This window comes from Vipera berus (genome assembly GCF_964194415.1).
Source record: "Vipera berus genome assembly, chromosome: 1".
Lineage (NCBI taxonomy): Eukaryota > Metazoa > Chordata > Lepidosauria > Squamata > Viperidae > Vipera > Vipera berus.
In genome coordinates, this window is record NC_138202.1 from 127,051,651 (window position 1) to 127,074,169 (window position 22,519).

Sequence of the window (22,519 nt, forward strand, 5' to 3'; positions counted from 1 at the left end):
ACAGGTAGTCCTTGACTTACAACCATTGTTTCAACTATTACAACCATCCAAAGTTATAACAGCACTGAAAAAAATTACTTATGACTGGTCCTCACTCTTACAACCATCACAGCATCCCCATAGTTATGTGATCAAAATTCAGAAACTTGGCAGCTGGCATGTATTTATCATGGTTGCAGCATCCTAGGATCATGTGACCACCATATATGACCTTCTCAGCCAATTTCCTGCCAAGCAAAGTTAATGGAGAAGCTAGATTAGCTAAATACTGCATGATTAGTTTAACAACTGTGGCAACAAAAGGATGATAATCTGAGGAGAGACTCACTTAAAAACTGCTTTGCTTAGTAATGGAAATTTTGGTCAAGAAGTATCCATATTTTCATGTCTCACTCCCTGGACTTGATCCTTGTATTGCAGCTGTCTTTGCCTTAAGCCAGACATGTCAAACTTGCAACGGTCATGTGATGTTGTGCAATGTATCAGAGCTTTTTCGCCATTGCCAGCAATGGGGTAGGTGCAATTTCTTCATGATGCATCCGGCCCGCAAGCCGGCAGTTTGACATCCCTGTCTTAAGCAGAAAACCTCAGTAGCAACTAGAAAGCCCTAATTTGTCAGCATGAAAGATTAGATCTGACCTTGGGAACACAGAAGGAATGAGCAAGCTGTCAACGCTGCTAACATCGAATGTTATTGCTTGACAAGAGATGAAACATTAGCCATTTCATATGTTAAACTTGTGTATTGCTTTAAGAAATTTAGTTTAAGGTTGGGAGGGTGGATGAGTAGGATTACACCTTTCAAGGCCATCTCTAACTAGAGAAGATAAGACCTTGGTGGGTTTTCTAACCAAAGGGAAACTGATTCTTTAAATTAATTGGAGAATATGATTAATGACAAAATTAGAAAGGTGGAGAATTGTGCTTTAATATATTGTGCAAGGGGCGGAGATTTCAGATTCCAGCTTCCTTCGAACAAGCATTTGCCGGTGTATTAGGCTAATAAAGGACTTTTAAGGTAAACAATGCCTCAGAGTCATTTGAAAAGCCCATACGTTGGAAACTTGACATCAAGCTGGAATCTACCTACTTTTAAAACTAATTAGGGAGTCCTGACCTCCTGTCGCTGTCTCTAAGTTTGGGAGGCAGTCTGGCAAAGAGTTGGGGACGATCCCACCATGGAGGAAGAAAAATTGCCTGAAGCCAGCTCCCCGGCACCAGCAGCCACCCCAGTGGGGGAAGGGCCAGCAAAGAAGCTGGCAGGAAAAGAGTTTCAGCAATCCTCCCAGCTGGGAGCTAGACCCAAACAACCAGGAGGATTGGTCTGGTCCTCAGAGTGGATTAAGCCCAGCAGAGACTCCAGGCGCCTCGGAGCAGCCAGGCCAGCTGAGAGTGAGTGGAAAATCCTGTCTGCAGATCAGACTGCCTGCCAGACCCAGGAGTCCCCTGCCGAGCCCTCCAGACCCACAGAAACAGAGTACCCCAGCCTGGGGCCTCTGCAGCAATAGGAGGTTGGGAAGCCCCCACAAGTGAAAGGCCAAAAACCTCTGAGCTTGCCCCAGCTAATAGAAGCCTTGCAACAGCTGGGGGTGGTGCAGAAGCCTAGAGATCAGGAGCTGGTGGGAGGACAATAGTAAGGGTAGCAGCAGCAGGACCCAAACATGTAACCCCTGAATGTACAGCAGGACCAGTGGGGCCAGCAGCAGGGGGCGCCCTGGCAGCCATTAAATCAGCAACCAGAGTGGGGCCAGCAGTAACTGGAGACACAACAACAGCACGGGGGGGGGAGGCTGGCAGCCAGTGAATCAACAACCAAGAGGGGGCCAGCAGCAACTGGCAGCACTACTTAGAAGGGAGCAAGGTGCCTTTTGAAGTATGGACAGATCACAAAAATTTAGAGGCACTAAAAACTCCCTGCAAATTGTCCCCAAAACAAGTACAATGGGCACAGTACTTCAACCGTTTTAACTTTACTCTAACATACACATCAGGAAGAAAAAAAACTTCCTAGCTGATGCGCTCTCCCGATTGCCACAGTACAAAAGCAAATGTGAAGAAGTTCACGAGGCAATTATCCCAGTCCACAAACTGCAGCCCAACTCACACCTCGTAGGACCCCTAATACTGATGACCCCGGGGTAAAGAAAATAAAGCAAGAACTCCTCACTGATCAATGGTTTAAAGACAATCAGACATCCCTAACATGTAGGGATGGTCTGGCTTACAAGGGGGAAAAATTGTTCTTGCCTGGAGCTCTTCATCTTAATGCCCTCAAACACATCCATGATGTCAAAAAGGCTGAACATTTTGGATATCTCACTTGTCGGCAATTTTGGTGGCCGGGACTAAAACAAGACATAGAAAACTATGTCAAGACCCCTGGGTTACTGCAACCGGTGGCCGAACCTTCTCAACCATGGGAAGAAATAGCTATGGACTTTATAGTAGACCTACCCGACAGTAGAGGAAATACTGTCATTTGGACTGTGATAGACCTATTTTCAAAACAGGCTCACTTTATCGCCTGCAAAGGACTTCCACCGGCTCATTAAGTTGTTCCTAAAACATATCTATCAACTACATGGCGCCCTTAAGTGAATAATTTCAGACAAAGGGGTGCAGTTCACAGCGAAATTTTGGAGAAACTTTCTTAAATTAATTGGATCATCTCAAGGCCTATCAACTGCTTTTCACCCAGTTACTAACGGAGCTGCAGAATCTGCCAACAAAATGGTGGAACAATACCTTAGATGCTATGTCTCTTACAAACAAACAAACTGGACTGACTCCTCCCTTTTGCAGAGGTAGCTTACAATAATTCAGTACATAGCAGCACCAGCTACACTCCTTTCCGTGTAGCCACAGGGAAAGAATTCAACCCCATACCGGAATACCCTCAGTTACCCTCTGCTTCCCAGACTCTTGATCATTGGGTGAGAGGTTGGGAAGAAGTTTTGAAAAATACAAAGGTGGCCTTAAAAAGGACTTTTGAGACCTACAAAAAGCAAGCTGACAAAAAGAGAGCTCCCCAAAGAACATTTCAAGTTGGGGAAAAGGTCTATTTGTTGACCAAATACTTACGCCTTAAACTACCCAATAAGAAATTGGGACCAAAATTCTTGGGGCCTTTCCCCATTGTGAAAATCATCAACCCGGTCACAGTAAAATTGAAACTACTCAGACTTTTGGGGAAAAATCACCCAGTGTTCCATTGTAGCTTGCTGAAAACTTTTTGAAACTCCACTTTAAGACCTCCCCCTAAGAAAGCACCTGGACCCCTAGTGGTAGCAGGTCAGACCCATGCCGGCGGAGGGTGGATCCGCGCTCCGCAAGCCTCTGCCGCCGGCTGGATCCGCGCCCTGCCGCCGGCAGAGGCTTGCGGAGCGCGGATCCAGTGGGGGGGAAAAGCCCTTTAGCAGGATTTGCCTGCATGCCGGCGGAGGGTGGATCCGCGCTCCGCAAGCCTCTGCCGCCGGCAGGGCGCGGATCCAGCCGGCGGCAGAGGCTTGCGGAGCGCGGATCCACCCTCCGCCGGCATGCAGGCAAATCCTGCTAAAGGGCTTTTCCCCCCCACTGGATCCGCGCTCCGCAAGCCTCTGCCGCCGGCGGAGGGTGGATCCGCGCTCCGCAAGCCTCTGCCGGCGGCAGGGCGCGGATCCAGCCGGCGGCAGAGGCTTGCGGAGCACGGATCCACCCTCCGCCGGCATGCAGGCAAATCCTGCTAAAGGGCTTTTCCCCCCCACTGGATCCGCGCTCCGCAAGCCTCTGCCGCCGGCGGAGGGTGGATCCGCGCTCCGCAAGCCTCTGCCGCCGGCAGGGCGCGGATCCAGCCGGCGGCAGAGGCTTGCGGAGCGCGGATCCACCCTCCGCCGGCATGCAGGCAAATCCTGCTAAAGGGCTTTTCCCCCCCACTGGATCCGCGCTCCGCAAGCCTCTGCCGCCGGCGGAGGGTGGATCCGCGCTCCGCAAGCCTCTGCCGGCGGCAGGGCGCGGATCCAGCTGGCGGCAGAGGCTTGCGGAGCGCGGATCCACCCTCCGCCGGCATGCAGGCAAATCCTCCTAAAGGGCTTTTCCCCCCCACTGGATCCGCGCTCCGCAAGCCTCTGCCGCCGGCTGGATCCGCGCCCTGCCGCCGGCAGAGGCTTGCGGAGCGCGGATCCACCCTCTGCCGGCATGCAGGCAAATCCTGCTAAAGGGCTTTTCCCCCCCACTGGATCCGCGCTCCGCAAGCCTGTGCCGCCGGCTGGATCCGCGCCCTGCCGCCGGCAGAGGCTTGCGGATCCACCCGCTTTGTGTTACCTGCCATGAAACCAGTCCTTGCAGGCGTCGCACTCTATCATGAAGCGGGTTACATCGTAGGGCAGCCAGGCAGCGGAAAGAAGCAGGCAGGCAGGGCGCAGAGGTCCGGAGACCTGCCGACGTTTGGGGAGGTTTGGGGAGGTGCGCGCGCACCTCCCGAAACCTCCCCAAACTTTGGCAGGTCTCCGGACGGCGGCGGCTTGGGAGAGGTGCGCGCGATCCCGGAAGCACCGAAGCCTCGGCCGCGCGCAAGTCCTCGGTAAGTTCTTTTTTTTTTGTTCACTGGAGTATAAGCCGAAGTGGATTTTTTCAGCCCAAAAAGTGGGCTGAAAAATTCGGCTTATACTCAAGTATATACGGTAATCTTTCCACTTGTTTGGTTTCAAACTCAAAGATTCTAAATCACTTTACTTTAAAGACATGTGTAAATGTGTGCTAAATAAATGTGTGAGAACTGCTTCTGCTGGCTTTATTGTGGGCAAACACTCAGCTCTAATCAGCCAGTTCACAAAATTCCAAACCAAATCAACAATTGGCTCTTATGAAACATACAACCTGGCTTCAGCACATCCCTGCATATGGTCAACTTTCTTACTATATACTCAACATGTCAATAAATCTGAGGAAGCTGCAATAAACTTTCCTTTTCTTCAATTTTTAGAATCACCACACAAAAACTTGTTTCTGCACTAACCTATCTTTTTCAGTAAAAGTTATTATAGCTCAACAGCCACTAATGCTAGAGTCCTTTAATTTTAAATCTGTGCTCTTCTGTGCTGTTCTCATCTGAGAAGCTAGCGGGGAGCTACAAGTTGCAAGGTTCCTTGGCCTATGATGTCCTTTCAAGGTCACAAAATGACTGTCTATGCAAGCACTTTAGTTGCATCTTTTGACTTGGACAGCCTGTAAAAGATTGTCTTTGTTTGGACAACAGCCAGATCCAATTATGTATGTCTGCTTGCCAGCTTACTCTAGTTGTAAAGATTTGCTCTATCTCCTTCCATCTGCTTGGTCAACTTGAGTTTCTCCTTACACTAAAATATCCTGTGAAGATCATCTTCTCTGTTGGACTGTTCACATTCAGTGGCAATGTTCCTTTTCTTTTATGGTGCCTTGCAGGCACCATAATGTGCATGGTTCCTTCAAAACAGGCCTATAAAACCTACAAACTCAATTAAAAATATTTATATTTTAAAACAAAATTACATGATTTAAACCAAATCACGTGAGGTTTTGGCGATAAAGACTAAAATCTTTCAGGAAGACAGAATAGCTTGAGTTACCATTTTAATTGATAAGATGATAAAAAAAGATGGATGAATGGGCATACAGGCAGATAGCACTTGCACCAGAGAACATAACCAGTGGAAGGCATTAGTATCACAGGATCCATTACTTTATAGCAATGTTTCTAACTCTTGGGAACTTTAACATCTGTGGATTTCAACTTCCAGAATTCCCCAACCAGCATTCTATTTATCTTAAAAATTCCCAAGATTGAGAAACACTGCTTTATAGTGTTAACCACATACTAACCATTCCTGTCGACAGTTGTTCACTACAGAGTTTCTATACTGAGGAAGTGGACAGGAACTTCCAGACTGTGAGCTCAGCCACCTGCTCTTTAGATCCATGCCCCTCCTAATTTGTGGGATTCTAGTGGTGGTGAATTCTTCCTTGAGTGAGGGTGTTCTTCCTTCATCTCTTAAGCAGGACTTGGTTTGCCCTCTCCTCGAGAAGCCATTGCTGGACCCTACTATACTAGATAATGTTCATTCAGTTTTAACCTACCCTTTTGGGGGAAGGGGACTGAGAAGCACAGGATTTAAATTTGATGATCTCTGGCATGGGAAGGATGGGGATGATATATCCATCTTTGCCATACTTAACCTCTTGGCAGCTTTTGATGGTGTTGACCACATGTTCCTAGCAGGACACATGTTACATCTCTGCTCTACAAACTTCATTGGTTACCAGTTTGTTTCCAGGTCTAATCCAAGGTGCTAGTTTTGATTGTTAAAGCCCTACTTGCGATGAGAATGGATTATCTGAGGGGTTACCTCTCCTGATGACATCTGCTCATCCCAACAGATCCAGCAGAGAAGGCATGTTATGGGTCCATTCAGCTAGAGAGCTACATTTGCCAGGTCCTAAGCAGTGGGCCTTTTCTGCTGTGCCCCAAAGTAAGATTGGCTTCTTCACATTTGACCTTTGGGAAGGTCTTCAAAATCTGTTCTATCAGACATTCATATTCCAGTGCACCAAGGAAATACAGGTGAAACTCGAAAAATCAGAATATCGTGCAAAAGTTCATTTATTTCAGTAATGCAACTTAAAAGGGGAAACTAATATATGAGATAGACTCATTACATGCAAAGCGAGATAGTTCAAGCTGTGATTTGTCATAATTGTGACATCCACAATCTCAGAAAATTAGAATATTACATGCAATCAATTAAACAAGGAGTGTACATAGAACAATATCGGACCTCTGAAAAGTATAAGCATGCACTCAGTACTTGGTTTGGGCCCCTTTTGCAGCAATTACTGCCTCAATGCGGCGTGGCATGGAAGCTATCAGCCTGTGGCACTGCTGAGGTGTTATGGAAGACCAGGATGCTTCAACAGCAGCCTTCACCTCTTCTGCATTGTTTGGTCTCATGTCTCTCATCTTTCTCTTGGCAATGCCCCATAGATTCTCTATGGGGTTCAGGTCAGGTGAGTTTGCTGGCCAATCAAGCACAGTAATCCCACGGTCATTGAACCAGGTTTTGGTGCTTTTGGCAGTGTGGGCCGGTGCCAGGTCCTGCCGGAAAATGAAGTCAGCATCCCCATAAAGCTCGTCTGCGGAAGGAAGCATGAAGTGATCCAAAATCTCCTGGTAGACGGCTGCGTTGACCCTGGACTTAATGAAGCACAGTGGACCAACACAAGCAGATGACATGGCTCCTCAAATCAACACAGACTGTGGAAACTTCACACTGGACTTCAAGTATCTTGCAGTGTGTGCCTCTCCATTCTTCCTCCAGACTCTGGGTCCTTGGTTTCCAAATGAGATGCAAAAGTTGCTCTCATCAGAAAAGAGGACTTTGGACCACTGAGCAACAGACCAGGTCTGTTTTTCTTTAGCCCAGGTAAGACGCTTCTGATGTTGTTTGTTGTTCAGGAGTGGCTTGACAAGAGGAATACAACATTTGAAGCCCATGTCCAGGATCCGTCTGTGTGTGGTGGCTCTTGATGCACTGACTCCAACCTCAGTCCATTCCTTGTGAAAGTCCCCAACACTTTTGAATGGCCTTTTCCTTACAATCATCTCCAGGCTGCAGTCATCCCTGCTGCTTGTGCACCTTTTTCTTCCACAGTTTTCCCTGCCACATAACGTTCTATTAATGTGCTTTGATACTGCACTTTGGGAACATCCAACTTCTTCTGCAATTACCTTTTGAGGCTTTCCCTCCTTATGGAGGGTGTCAATGATGGTTTTCTGCACAACTGTCAGGTCAGCAGTCTTCCCCATGATTGTGATTCCTACTGAACCAGACTGAGAGACCATTTAAGGGTTCAGGAACCCTTTGCAGGTGTTATGGCTTAATTAGCTGATTAGAGTGGGACACTTTGAGCCTAGAATATTGCACCTTTTCACAATATTCTAATTTACTGAGATTGTGGATTTGGGGTTTTCATGAGCTGTAAGCCATAATCATCACAATTATGACAAATCATGGCTTGAACTATCTTGCTTTGCATGTAATGAGTCTATCTCATATATTAGTTTCCCCTTTTAAGTTGCATTACTGAAATAAATGAACTTTTGCACGATATTCTAATTTTTCGAGTTTCACCTGTATTGAGGTGGCTCCTGTATTATTAACATCTTCTCACCTAATATTTCTTCTTTTTCAGCTTCATTTTTGTAGGTTTTGAATTTTTTATCATCATCATATTTTATTACATATTAACTGTTTTTTTTACTTTGTTATGAGGCTCCATATATATAGTAAAAATTACAATAAATAAATATTGTCAATGATTATCAAGTCACTCTTTCCAGTTTTTTTTTAAATATATACTTTTATTTTACTTGTCTAAAAGTACAAAAGAGAAAGAGGGGGGGAAACCCTACCTACAATTACTACAGTTCTCTTATATTAACCAAAAATTCCTTAAAATGGGAAATCAGATGGGAAATTAAATTAAATATATGAACTAATATATTCCAAACTAATATGCAGAAAGAGGCATGTGACTGATGCATAATTAATGAAAAGGCTATCTTTCATAATGCATGTAATATCCGTTTTCTTGTCCTATTAATTTCTATATCCTATAATTAAAAGAAATGTGACCTTCTGCAAAAACTAGTGAATCTTTCATTTAAACACAGGGACATATCATAGACCAATATTGCATTTGAGCAACAAAACCCCAACAATTAGCTGAATCTACCCATTTCTTACTGAAAAACTTCATCAATCTACATAAACCAGATTAAAATATCATACAAGCATAAAAGCATGAGAACACTACAGCAAATATTTAGCCACTGCAAGATGATAAAAAAGATTTTTTCAAGAATCTTTCTCCAAATTATCTTGTTGCTAAATTACCGTACATCTTGCAAGTTGTTAATCAGTTTAAGAAGTGGTAACATGTTCCTTGGCTGATGCTCTTGCAAATGGATAATGTTAACACTAAATATGCTTGAGGGACTTACTCTGGGAATTTCAGTGTAGCCTAAATTTGTTAGTATGTTCCTGTGGATTGGGACTTAATTGCTGCTTTTTAGGTTTATAATGTATTGTATTTCTTGTGTTAAAAATCACTCACTCAAAAGGATGTATATTGAGATTAAACTATATTTAGAGAATGGGGTTTTAGGGGAAGCATTAAGTAGGCATATTTGAAGGAGGAAAATACAGTGAAAATAGTTATCAAGAAAATTTAATGGATAGGTCCATAAAGTCAAAAGAGTCAAATCTGATTTGAAGAAGATTTCACTTTTTCAATCATGTGTTTAACTGTAATATGTTTTTTCCTATGGACATACAATATACAGAAAGTATTGATCTGAATGATATATCATAAGAATCCTATGATGGATTTCTGGTTAGGCATTGCAGCGTAACAGATGCAGAAAGATGCTTCCATGCTTGATTTTGCCCCGCTGGGGACCCTAAAAAGGGTCAAAAGTAGCCTTAGAGAGGCGACGAAGGAGTGGACACTCGTCAATTGTGAAGGGGTGGTGGCCCTTCTGCTGGATCTGAGGAAGCCCTCCAAACTGGCAGGGGAAAGACTGGCAGCTGACAACCAAAGATAAGTACTAACTAGCAATCTTTGAGTAACGTGGATGGAACTGGGTGAGACTTTATCGTCTTTTTATAACCTTAATACTACTTTCCTGGAAAAAAGAATGCCCAAAGCAAAGAATCCTCCCCAATGAGAGAGGGAAGGGAAGTTTTTGCCCCGCTCCCTCAGGAGAAGAAAAGCAGCAAATTGCTTTGGGGAAAAATAGAGAAAAGTACAAGATCAATTTGGAATTAATACAGATATATAGCTTTGAAATTTGGGGACTAAAAGTACCTTTGAGACTTTTTCTTAGAAAAGATATGTGAAAGTTTGTAAAATAGGCTTGGATTTGGAAAGCTGGGAGATGGTGTCAACGACATCTAGTGGCGAATTATGGTACTAATATTTATTATGCTTAAAGAAAACTTGGCTTGAAGCCCAGACTTAGATAAGACTTTAACTTTTGCAGACTGCAGCTGGGAAAAGGGGAAAAAAAACTATTGGGCTGCTTATCTGTGTTAGGGACTCTATTGCACTATAAAGACTACATACAAAAACAAAATGGGCATTCTATACTTAGCCTTAAATGGTTAAAAAACCATCTTTAACACTTGTCTCTGAAGCCCCCAGCTTGATATACCAACAAGAAAATGTTATCTCAGAAAGAAATTCTTTCTATGTTGAAATTAATCCAAGAGACAATTGATTTGTTTCATGATGAGACTAAAAATAATGCAAATGAGATAAAATAACAATTTTCTAACCTAAACTTAGAAATCCTACAAAGAAGGAACTAGTAACCTAGAAAACAGAAGGAAAATTAGAAGAAACACATCCAAAGATGGAGGACCAAAAGGAAGGAATTACAGACAGATACAGATAAATGAAAAATTAGAAGATGCAGTGATAACACTGGAAATGGAAAAGATATATTGTCAAGATCTCAGAACACATTTGAGGATAAGGAAGAAGAGCTGATTGAATGGATGATAAAGCTGTTAGGAGAAATGCTGAATATTGACAAACAAGAAATGAAAAGAAAAACTGAAGGAAAAGGATGGAGGCTGTTTAATGAATGTAAATGGGTTGAGCATTCTTCCCAAAATACTTCAATTAAATTATCTTCCTTATTCCAAACAATATATACAAAAACAGAGGAAGAATTATTTGATGATTCAAATGCAATGACTTGGAAAGTTATTTGTCAAAGGAATAAAGCTAGAGTAAGACAGAAGATAATAGAGGTTTTGACCTATTAGATGGGAGATTATACTATTAAACAGATGTTTGAATATGATTAAGAAAATAGATAACTGTTAGAAATAAAAGTATTATTATAATTAGAAGGATAGGATTTGTAACTAGAATATACTTTGTTATGATATGGGAAATATGAAAATTCTAAAAGGTTTTTAAAAAGGGAAGTTTTTGGTTACCCAAATATAGTTTATTATAAGAAAATTAAAAGTGATAGAGATATTTTGAACACTCATGGGAAAAACAGTGGGAAAAACAGGATATTGATTGAACAAATGGATTTTAAGTGCAAATGCAATTGAGATAGAGGCTAGAAAAGATATTATAAACTGACACTATCTAGATTATGTATAATACCAGAAAAATGTGACATATATTTAATTGTATATGTATTAACATAACAAGAATTGTATGTGCCCAGTTAATATGTACCACTGAATTACTAATGGACCCAGAAAACACATTGTTTATTAAGTACTCATGATTGTAAAATTAGAAAACAAATAAAATATTTATATAAAAAAGAACCCTATGATCAAAACACTGTGGAAAAATATGTCCACATTCAGCACCCCATTAATGCTAACAAAACTTTCACTCTGTGAAAAGCAATGTCCCCAACAGTTTTCATTACAGAAGAGGGAATCTGCCTATTTTAATTTGGTTTAGTTCAAAACCATTTTTATGTTGTGTGTTTTTTTAAAAAAATAATTATTTTATTTACCTAATATTTAGTGTATCTTCGTTGATTTTGAGATTTTAAAAGAAAAACAAGTCATCACAAAAATGATCTCCATTTCTCTCAACAGTTTCATTCTGACTATCTTTTTCTCTAATCCAAACTTTTCTTTTTTGCACTTTGACATACAATCTTCAACAAAACATGTCGCAGCTACTTTGGAGAACATGAATTTAAATCTCTTTTTCATGAAAAGCAAACTCAGAGTATAACACCCATCAATCAACAGAATAAAGAATATGGATTTTCTTTTTTTTTAATCATTCCATACTGCTACTACTATTTTATGGGGGGGGGGGAAAGAGATTTTGGTTTGAATGTCAAAATTCTTATGGTGTCAACAACATGTTTTATTTTCATGGTCAGACAAATAGTAAGAAAACTTGATTCCAAACCCCATCTTCCTTCCTTCCTACTGCAAAGGGGGGGGGACCCTGAAAGCTATTATAACCCATAAATTAGAACAGTTTTCCTTATCTTGGTTTTCTGTGTAGCTTTTGAAACCTAATAAGATAAAAAAAACATCAAATTTGGGGAATTAGAGCAAGATGAAAGCAAACTAAGAGCAAAGAGTTAATATTATCTACTAAGTTAAACAAACAAGGAGATGAATAAAAGAAAGAATATATATATAATAAAGGTAATCCTTGACTTACAATCATTTGTTTAGTGGCCATTCAAAGTTACAGTAGCAGTGAAAAAAGGGACTTATGACTATTTTTCACAGTAATTATCACTGCAGCATCCCAGGTCCCATGATCAAATTTTGGATGCTTGGCAACTGCTATGTATTTATGACAGTTGCAGTGTTCCAGGGTCATTACAACCTTCTGACAAGCAAAGTCAATGGGGAGTCCAGGTTTACTTAACAAATCTGTTACTAACTTAACAATTGTAGTGATTCACTTAACAACCATGGCAATAAAGGTCATAAAATGGGGCACAACTCACTTAACTGTCTTACTTTGGGGCTCAATTGTGGTTTTACGTCAAGAACTACCTGTAAACAGTATGTTTTTAATGATCACATTTGTTCCTCCCCCAAAATAGCTTGTTTATGGTGTACCTCATAAACAATCTGAGCATCTTGCTCCAGCGTAAGATACATAGAACTTTGATTGCATAAATAAAGGCTGGAGAGGTGGCTATTAATCCATCCCTTTGAACTTTGAAAATATCACTCTCATTTTCTGAAGAACCACTTATGCATACCAGTTCAAGCACTTTCTGGTAATAACATACTGCAAGCCATTTAACATTTCTTCTTTGATGACAATTATATATTTGCATTACACATTTCTTGATTCCTTCCATGTAGAATGACTTTAAAATATATACATATATGCAAAAAAAACAAGCGTCAGCTTTGCCAGAAAGAAACAAGTCACTATCATGAATAGGTTGTAGGCAATCATTCTCAAACTGAAAATTTTAATTAGTCAAGTGATAATTACATTGTAGAACAGGGGTGTCAAACTCGCTGCAACATGTGATGTGCCGCGACATATTGCGACTTTTTTCCCCTTGCTGGAGCTGGGTGGGTGTGGCTTCTGCATGACGCATCTGGCCCATGGGCTGGCAGTTTGACACCCCTGTTGTAGAAGATGCATCTGAGAACCATTAAATATTCTCAGTAGACAGAAGGCTATGTTCCCTACTGTTTCATACAACAACACCTGATATAGACAACTGACAAATACTGTTTGGGATGGTGGCATGAAAATGATCATTTGAAGTACAGATAAAAGCACTTTTGACAAATCATTATTTGTTTGTTATTTTATTATTAATCACTTTAGCTTGGTTTTGTAATTAAGCCGGAGAGCATAGATTCACCTTCTTCTTCAATATATAGAGCTAATTAACTAGTTAAGGAAGAAGAGCCCTATTAGATCTAATAAATGTTCAGCCGCTTTGGTCTAGAAGTTAAGGCACCAGGCTTGAAACTAGGAGACTGTGAGTTCTAGTCTCTCCTTAGGCATGAAAACCGGTTGTATAACTTTGGGCCACTCACTCACTCTCTCTCAGTCCAACCCACTTTACAGTGTTGTTCTTGTGAAAAAAAAAATAGAAGAAGGAGGAGTATTAGCTATGTTCTTGAGTTACTTATAAAAATAATAATAATCAAAAATGTGAGATAAAAATAAATAAAGAACAAAAGATTGATTTTGTTAAACCAATATCAAATCCCTTTGTGAGATATTAATATTTCAGTTAAAACCATCTCAAGAGTTCCTAATTTCAGCTGCCAAGTATTAAATTGCAAATGTATAATAAAGCATTTTTCATAAACATGTCTGGCTTCATTTTGAAAAAAAAAAAATCTTTATCTCTTTATGAGCTCTCCCAAATGCTAATTACATGCTAATTAGTTGTAAGTATGAATAGTGCTTATAACCAGAGTACTTCTCCGTTAATGATTAAAGTTCTGTTACTCCCCATAATTATTAGCTATTCTGCCCTATTGATTACTTAGAAAGAGTTTTAATTCTGTCTACTCCAAATATTGAGAAAACTGTATTTACTTAAATGAAGAATATAAGTAGTCATAAAAGAACTAGTGTTTCTGTATCTCTTTGCTCCCTTTTAGTGGGTCACCTGGATTTTTCAACATGGATGTGCTAGCCCTGTATAAGAACAGTTTTGATTTACTGTATGTATGGTAAAATCAATAGGTGTTATTTATAATTATAAGATTTTGATTAATCTTATAATTATTTGATATAATTATAAGATTTTCACATCCTCTTAATTTGTCTTAAGTAAATGGAACAAGCTGACCATATAGAAGTTGCTTTTAAAAGATAACACTATTATGTATCGCTAACATAAAGTAGTATTTGCTATTAAGACATTGCTTTTTAAAATGTTTTCTACTATTTTATACTTCCTATCATTCTGTATTATTGACTTTGGGCCAGTCACTCTATCTCAGTCCAACACCCATTCACAGGGTTATTGTAGTGGAGAAAATGGGAGGAAGGAAGGAATATTATGTAGGTTCACCACCTTGAATTATTTATAAAAATAACCAAAGGCAGAATATAAATAAATAAATACTAGCCATACTCTCATTTCAATTATTCAACCTTATTTGAGAATATTCATATTGCTGTATTACAGACACTAAAACAATGAAAATAAAAACAAAAATAAAAGCCAGAATTTCACTTGATGGCACTTACTTGGGGAATTCAGCAGACGTGACTTTTTGCAATGGTAAATTGTCTCCTGTTCACAATATTCAGCATTATTTGTTATTGCCTCCAGCTGATCCCCGCTGCTATTGTAACTGAAGTTCATGGCGTATGGCTTCCTAGGATCAGATCCGTGGACATGAGTCAATTCTGTGTTATTGTGCTGCATCACTGTCCATATCTTGTCTTCTGTGATGAAATGAAAGGAAAAAGAGATAAGAAAGTGAGTGGTTCTTTTTTGTTTATTTGTTTGCTTGTTTAATCTGAAGCTTGACATTTCTACTACATATATTGGGGCATAGAATATGAAAATAGGTATCCTTGACAAAGTGTTAATTCAGAAGAAGGAATAATTTAATCTTTCCATTTTTAAACCAAGATATCCAACAAATTGGAACACACTGCAGTCCAAAGAGATTTACAAGTAACCACCAATTGTTCTGCTCAGCTGAATCAGGCTGAAAAACAATTTTTATGAATATGTAAACTGGGAATCTTGCGAGTAATTTTAGAAGCCCATCACTTTATGATTTTACAGCTTACATTGCACTTTTTTTTGATTTTCTGGGTCAGTATGGATCAACACATTATATGGAAGAAAGGGAAGAAAAATCCATGGATTTTTCAAGAGTCAACAAAAGAGATGCTACTATAGTAGAAACATTAATAGTAATCAGGATTTGCCAGCATGTATTTTGGCAATGAAAAAAAAAAACACAAAGCCATTGGTTTCCAAAAACCATGTACAGCAAAGATGTGGTGAAAAATAATGATGACAGACAGACAGGGATAATTTTACTGTGCCATACTCCCCACAAGGAGATTGTACAGTGAGATAATTGAGATTCCTGGATCAGACCATTGTTCTGGCTGTCTTTCAGATGGAAACAGAAAGCTTTGCCAACCTATGCTATTAAGTGGTGACCTCAAGAACCCTCAGCTGATGGCAAGACAACACTGCACTTGAGTTTTAGTGCAGTGGAAAATATATTCTGTCCTTAAATTTTAAGAGTAAAATAGAATTGATTTTCCCTTTGATACTGGCTTCTTTACCATAATAAAGAAGAGGGAGGGAAGGAAAGAGGGGAGGAATGAAGGAATATAGAAATATAGCAAAGATGAAATAAAAATAGTGTTCATTTCCACAAGGATTTTAAGATTGGCAATAATTGCCCATTTCCCAATACAAAACTCCCTTTACCTTAATTGTTCCCAAGTAACTGTTATTCAAAACCATTCTGGGCTTTCAGGCAACTCACTCATAAGAAATGAGATGCATCACTTCTTTATATGGTCAGGCTTGGCTGCGCTCATATCTGCATATCAGATATCTCAGATAGACCATTACAATGTATTCTTCCTGGAACCTCAAAGTAACCTGGGAACTTCAAATTCCCCCAAAAAAACTTTTGGAATACTGTTATTTGAATTTTGTTGGATTTTATGAGTACCTTTAGTTTGCTGAAATGTGTTTCAATGATTGTTTCCAATATGGGTAGGCAGATGTGAGCTCTTTTGAGAAAGGAGAAAAGTAAGGATGAAAATTCCCTGCATAAAGTCTTTTCCATCCTCTCACAACATCTCAAAAGCATCCAAGTCTTCTTAAAGTCGTCACCACATATTTGGCCAATACAAAACAAACAAACCTCAAGTGGGAAACAAAATAGAGTAGTTTTTAAAATGTTTCAATGATTATGATCAGAACAAGGAATATGGTTACAAGCATGAAATTTGTCTGGGTGAAGTTCTGAGCCATAATGGTGGCAGCACTGGAATTGAAGAGAGAGGCTGATGAAAATCAATGTGCTTATGGCCAGACAAAGCAAGCTTTGATCTGAAGTGACCAATAAGACCTGGATACTCAGTTGATGGCAGGCTGGGATCCTAGTAGATGTGATGGATATGATGGCCAAAGCTGGTGAGGCTCTTATTCACTTACTAAAGAGCAGCTATGGTGAGGCTGGCAGGTTGGGAATGCTGGTGAAGTACAATTGTAGTTTGTTGGTTTGGAGAATCATGAGCAGTGGTGGCAGGGGCAGACTGAGCACCAATGAGTAGATAATTGGTACAGGGGCTTATGTTTGGCGCCTAAGAAGCTGAATGTTAATCAAATGCAGCTCCTTGGGACACACACTGGTTGATTAGGGTGATGTGAACTGGATGAGTGGTTCTCAGAGCCTAGGGTGACTCCTTAGAGATTGGGAGAGATTAGATTTGTGGAGATTGGAGGGCAGTTGAGAAGGTTCAAGAAGGGACCGTCAGAATCATAGCTAAGACAGAGTCCCAATGAAAAATGTGCACAAGCCCACATTAAGGCCTAAATTTAGTGATAAGGTTGGCAAAATTTAATTATTTTTTTGTGGTATCACATTCACACAATGCCAAGCAGCAGGTTTTTTTTTAAGTATAACATGACTTTAACACAGATTCATATCATCTTGCATGCTGATCATACCTCGATTAGGAGGCCCTTGAAATGATCGTTAATTTTCAGGTTGCCTATTATTTGGACTACTGTGATGCACAAGGACATACTGTGAGGGGGTATCTTTGAAGACCATTCAGACCTACAGCTGTTCTCAAATGAAAGGGTTACCCCTTGCTTAGACCCTGAGACATCTTTACTTACGGGTGCAAATTAAGGAGACGGTTGTCATCTATGAAACTCTTCATAGCTTAGAGTCTAAATACCTGCAGGATTGCTTCTCTTTGATTATTTCTGTCCTTCTAATAAAATCTTGTAGGGTCAAAAGGCTCCATATAGCATTGTCTTATGGGACTTTGGAGACTAGTCTTTTCCTCCTGCCCTCTGGAACAGCACTCCCCCATATCAGTTGCGGTGACACAGAGGTTAGAATCCAGTTTTGCAGGCTAATTGTGCTGACTGCTGACTGCCAGCAGTTCGGCAGATCGAGTCTCACTGCCTCAAGTTGACTTGATCTGAAATCTGCAGCTGTTATGGAGTGTATATGGCCTTCCTATTCCTTAGATTCATACTTTTTGCATGCAACTAAAATAAAGGCACCACTTCTCTGTACATTTACCTTAATACTAATCTTTATGAAAGCTCTTTTCTCTATTCCACTTGGTTTTCTATCAATTTCCTCAAATATAGGATGTTTTATGTAACTTTTCTAAATATACATTAATATTAATTTTGGCAAATTTACCAAGTATATTCTAACTGTCATGATCAATAATTTGTCGCACTTACCACTGTCATCCATGACCTCATAACATTTCATTTGGTAGATCATACCATCTGAGGCAAAATAAATCCATTACAAATTTCCTTTACATATCTACTGCTGGAATAACTCTCAAATATCTCATACACAAACAGAAGGAAATTTGTTTGATTTATATTTTAAGGTGAACACTTTTTTAATCAATATGCAGATGTAAGATATACTGTAGCTATCTTTCATGCTTATACCTATCAACAGGCTGCAGTGTAAATTCTCTGATCAAGAAATACATATATTAAGGAGAAATTTACATACATATTTATATGTTGGTGCAAATAACATCCCAAAATAGGCTATGTTTAAGAAATTTGGGTTTTTAAAATATGTACTGTATTAAAACAGTGCCTCTTAGGAGAAAGAAACATGAATGTATAAACTGATAAAGAAAGAGGGTAACGAAACCTTTAATAACCCTAAATAGGTTTAAGAACCTATGATCAGGACAGCACTTTTGTGATGTCTGCACATTCTTCTTGACTCATGCTGCCCACATGTTCTACTTGACATGCATGGCACTTATATATTCCATGACCCCCCATACCTTTCTTGACTCTTCCCATACTCCCACATGTCCTACCCAACCTTACAGCATATCTCACATACTCCAGGACACTCATCTGATCTATACTACCCACCCCACAGCTTCCCTGATGCGCAAGGCATCTCTAGCACACACCCACACCCTCTTCCCAATCCATACAGCACCTCTCATGGACCCCTATTTGGCATTCCAGACCTGCATCCTCCACACCTTCCCCCACCCAGCAGTAGCTACTTACCTGCCTGCTGGTCTTTGTGGCAACTTCCTGCTGACTTCCCCAGTGGCTTTCTCCCTGCAAGCTTCCCACAAGCAAAGTAAATGGAGAAGGTGGCATTCTAGGGAAGGAAGAAGGAAGGAAGGAAGGAAGGAAGGAAGGAAGGAAGGAAGGAAGGAAGGAAGGAAGGAAGGAAGGGTTCTGAAGCTCCTTGCCCAGAAAGGAATCCAATGGGAAGCCAGCAGGAATTTGGAAGTCCCTCTTGCTCCCGCTGCTTTTTTTGTCCACCAAGGAGATTCTGTTTCGGTAAGGAAATATCTCTGAAATGATGACCCAACAGGGCATCGATTGTCTAGTTTTTAACAATCTGCTTCATATTTGCTAGTCATTTGCCACCTCCTGAGATTTCCCATTATAGATGTCAACTTATACCCAGAAAACCCAGACGGAAGGGGAAGGAACAACACAATAACGATATATATTAACCTCAGTAAACTTTCAATAACTATCTGAATAATGAATTGAGTGGTGTTGCAGTCTATCTATGCAAACCTATTCAGGCCTACTTAGAAGTAAAACTTTCAGAGTTCGGTAGCTTTCATTTTTATATTAGAAATGTAATTATTGTTGGGAACAGAGACACCGGTTCACAGAAAGAACAACATGCACCCATAGAGCAAAGTCAATGACGCAGGAAAGGGTGAAGGCTATGCATCTTTTTAAGCAACAAGACATTCTGATTATCAAGCTGCAGAAGAGAATTCCAAACCCTGAAAGTCTGATACCTGCACAAACACTGATCAAAATTGTTTGAAAAAAGCAGTGGGAGGTTTCAATAAAGTTTTGAAACTTTATTGCCACCATTATTGCCTCCTTGGCTTTGAGAAACAATTCCAAACCCCAGCAGCTATTGAATATTTCTTTCTGATAACAAGCAGAATTTCAGACGCTACCTGAGTTCACAGGATGCTTTTTTCAACTGCATCCCTTTCTCAGAAACAGAAGTCCAAAGGGACCACCAAGGAGGCTGCAGTTCAGAGGCTGTGTCAACAAGCGTTGCTTGCTTTCTCATTTCAGTAAACACAGTAGAGCATTAACACATTTATGTCCTCTTTTTATTCCCTCCATTGACTTAAATTAATTAAGTCTTCCTGGATTTACATGTGTGTGAAGAGAATGGGGAAGCAGCTCTCCATGTCTCCCTCTCTCAACATTCTCCCTTTATTATTTCATTACACTCTTGGATAAATTTCAAACCAGGTTCAGGTAAAGTAGCTGAAGGACATGTAATGCTCTTTGCATGACATTAACCTGGAAAAGTTAAATTAAGCTAGCAAAAGCCAAATATTGTAAGTGCTTGTTAAACCATTTTGTAATGCACAGCTCACAATACAAAATCTGAGCTAATGCTACAGCTTTATGTGTTAGCAGCTATTTAATGACCCAATTATTAAGGAGTGTGCAGAAGCCCAGAGGCTTTTCGAAAAATGGTGTATTGGGTAATTTTTAGATTTTCCAAGTCTATTTCTTATACTACATGCTGCTGGGATGAAATAGGGACACGGTAATCCTCATATTTTCTTTGCCTGTCCCAGTGCACTTTTCCCACTTCAGGCTGAGCTTCCCGTCTTTATTGCAATCTCAGCTGATACATTTTTCCTCAAACTGGTGGCTTTCTGCATTCCAGACAAGTATGACATAGAAGCAATTGTTATCCTTTAGAAATAAGAATGCTACTCTTATGAATAAATTCACATAGCACTTGGAGTACACATGGATGCAACTATTAAATAACAAATTATTGTTGTAGTACTGTCACTGACTTCTCTGGGTTCTTAAATCAGTCCACATTTCCAGAAGCAATGTAAGCTGGTTTTTTTTTGTTTTTTTTACAATTCCAGTTTGGATCCTTGCATCCGCTTGTTTAGGGGCACTTCCAATTTTCCATTGTTTATGGTCCTAACTCCTCAAAAGCAGACAGAAATCAGTCTATTGTCATATTCACTTCCATTACATTTAAAAAAAAAACATGACAAAGAGCACAAAGAAATTTAATTAAATAAGTGTTCCATCCCAAGCTACTTTGGTCCAAGGGGAACAAAAATCCCTCTCTCTGGTTCCATACAAAAGGAAAAGAAAATTAATTGGTAGCACCTTCCATCTTATTGTCTTGTCATAGGTCAACAAATCATAATAATTACCATCAGGAGAGGTGCCAAGCTATCTGATCTGTTAAAAGTCCTGTAAAGGAGTTTAGGGATGAAGTAAGGTGAGATTTCTCATTAACTGGAGAACAAATCACTCATGAACTTTGCTGAATTGCTGTACTGCAAAACAAGTTAACTGTTTTCCTTCTATTTCACATAATCTGTTATGGAAATGGGGTGCAGTAGGGGAGTTACAGTTCTCTGTGTGTCTTTGCTGTCATCTAGTGGTTATCCAGATTTATGCAGCCCACATGTAAGAGCAATAAATAATTTTATCCAGCTTAGCACATGATTGCCAACTTTGGATGGTTTGCTGTGCATATAATGTTTGCAATTATGAATCTATTTTAGATTCAAAGCTGTATTAAAGGTCCATCAACTTTATATTTACTGTATTGCTCAAGTCTTGGCACAGCTACTAATAAGTCTGTGAAAAATCAGATAAAATATAAAAATCAGGGAAAGTGAAGACAAAGCAAAAGCTAAAAGCAGACTCAGGATCCTGATAAATTTGCAATAAGTTTTTGCAATTAATTATAACGAATCCTTTCTGTGGGAAAATGTTTTTGTTTTGACTTTTTTTAAAAAAATATATAATGCAATTTTAAAAATTGGACGCTAGAGCGAACTACAGATTTCAGAAAAAAGAATACATAAATTTGTCTAACAGTTACATAAAGGATTGTTGTTGTTGTTGTTAGTTGCGAAGTCGTGTCCGACCCATCGCGACCCTATGGACAATGTTCCTCCAGGCCTTCCTGTCCTCTACCATCTTCTGGAGTCCATTTAAGCTCACGCCTACTGCTTCAGTGACTCCATCCAGCCACCTCATTCTCTGTCGTCCCCTTCTTCTATTGCCCTCAATCTTTCCCAGCATTAGGCTCTTCTCCAGTGAGTCCTTCCTTCTCATTAGATGGCCAAAGTATTTGAGTTTTAGCTTCAGGATCTGGCCTTCTAAAGAGCAGTCAGGGTTGATCTCCTCTAGGACTGACCAGTTTGATCGCCTTGCAGTCCAAGGGACTCGCAGGAGTCTTCTCCAGCACCATAGTTCAAAGGCTTCAATTCTTTGGCGCTCAGCCTTTCTTATGGTCCAGCTTTCACAGCCATACATTGCAACTGGGAAGACCATAGCCTTGACTATACGCACTTTTGTTGACAGGGTGATGTCTCTGCTTTTTAGTGTGCTGTCTAGATTTGCCATGGCTTTCCTCCCCAGGAGCAAGCGTCTTTTAATTTCTTGGCTACAGTCCCCATCTGCAGTGATCTTGGAGCCCAGGAAAATAAAATCTGTCACTACCTCCATTTCTTCCCCATCTATTTGCCAGGAATTGAGAGGGCCAGATGCCATGATCTTGGTTTTCTTAATGTTTAGTTTCAACCCACATTTTGCACTCTCCTTCTTCACTCGCAACAAGAGGCTCTTTAGTTCCTCTTCACTTTCTGCCATTAGAGTGGTATCATCTGCATATCTTAGGTTGTTGATGTTTCTTCCGGCAATCTTAATTCCAACTTTTGATTCATCTAGCCCTGC

At 40.1% G+C, this 22,519-nt stretch overlaps 1 protein-coding gene across 1 annotated transcript in view; it reads right to left on the reverse strand.

Annotated features, from left to right (window-relative positions):
• CNTNAP5 (contactin associated protein family member 5) overlaps positions 1-22,519 on the reverse strand; it is a gene marked incomplete at both ends in the record, with an annotated part of 429,095 nt that overhangs the window by 104,011 nt on the left and 302,565 nt on the right. The window contains one exon of the mRNA XM_081335453.1: positions 14,767-14,967. Coding sequence (XP_081191579.1) covers positions 14,767-14,967 — 201 coding nt within the window. The remainder of the gene's footprint in view (positions 1-14,766; positions 14,968-22,519) is intronic.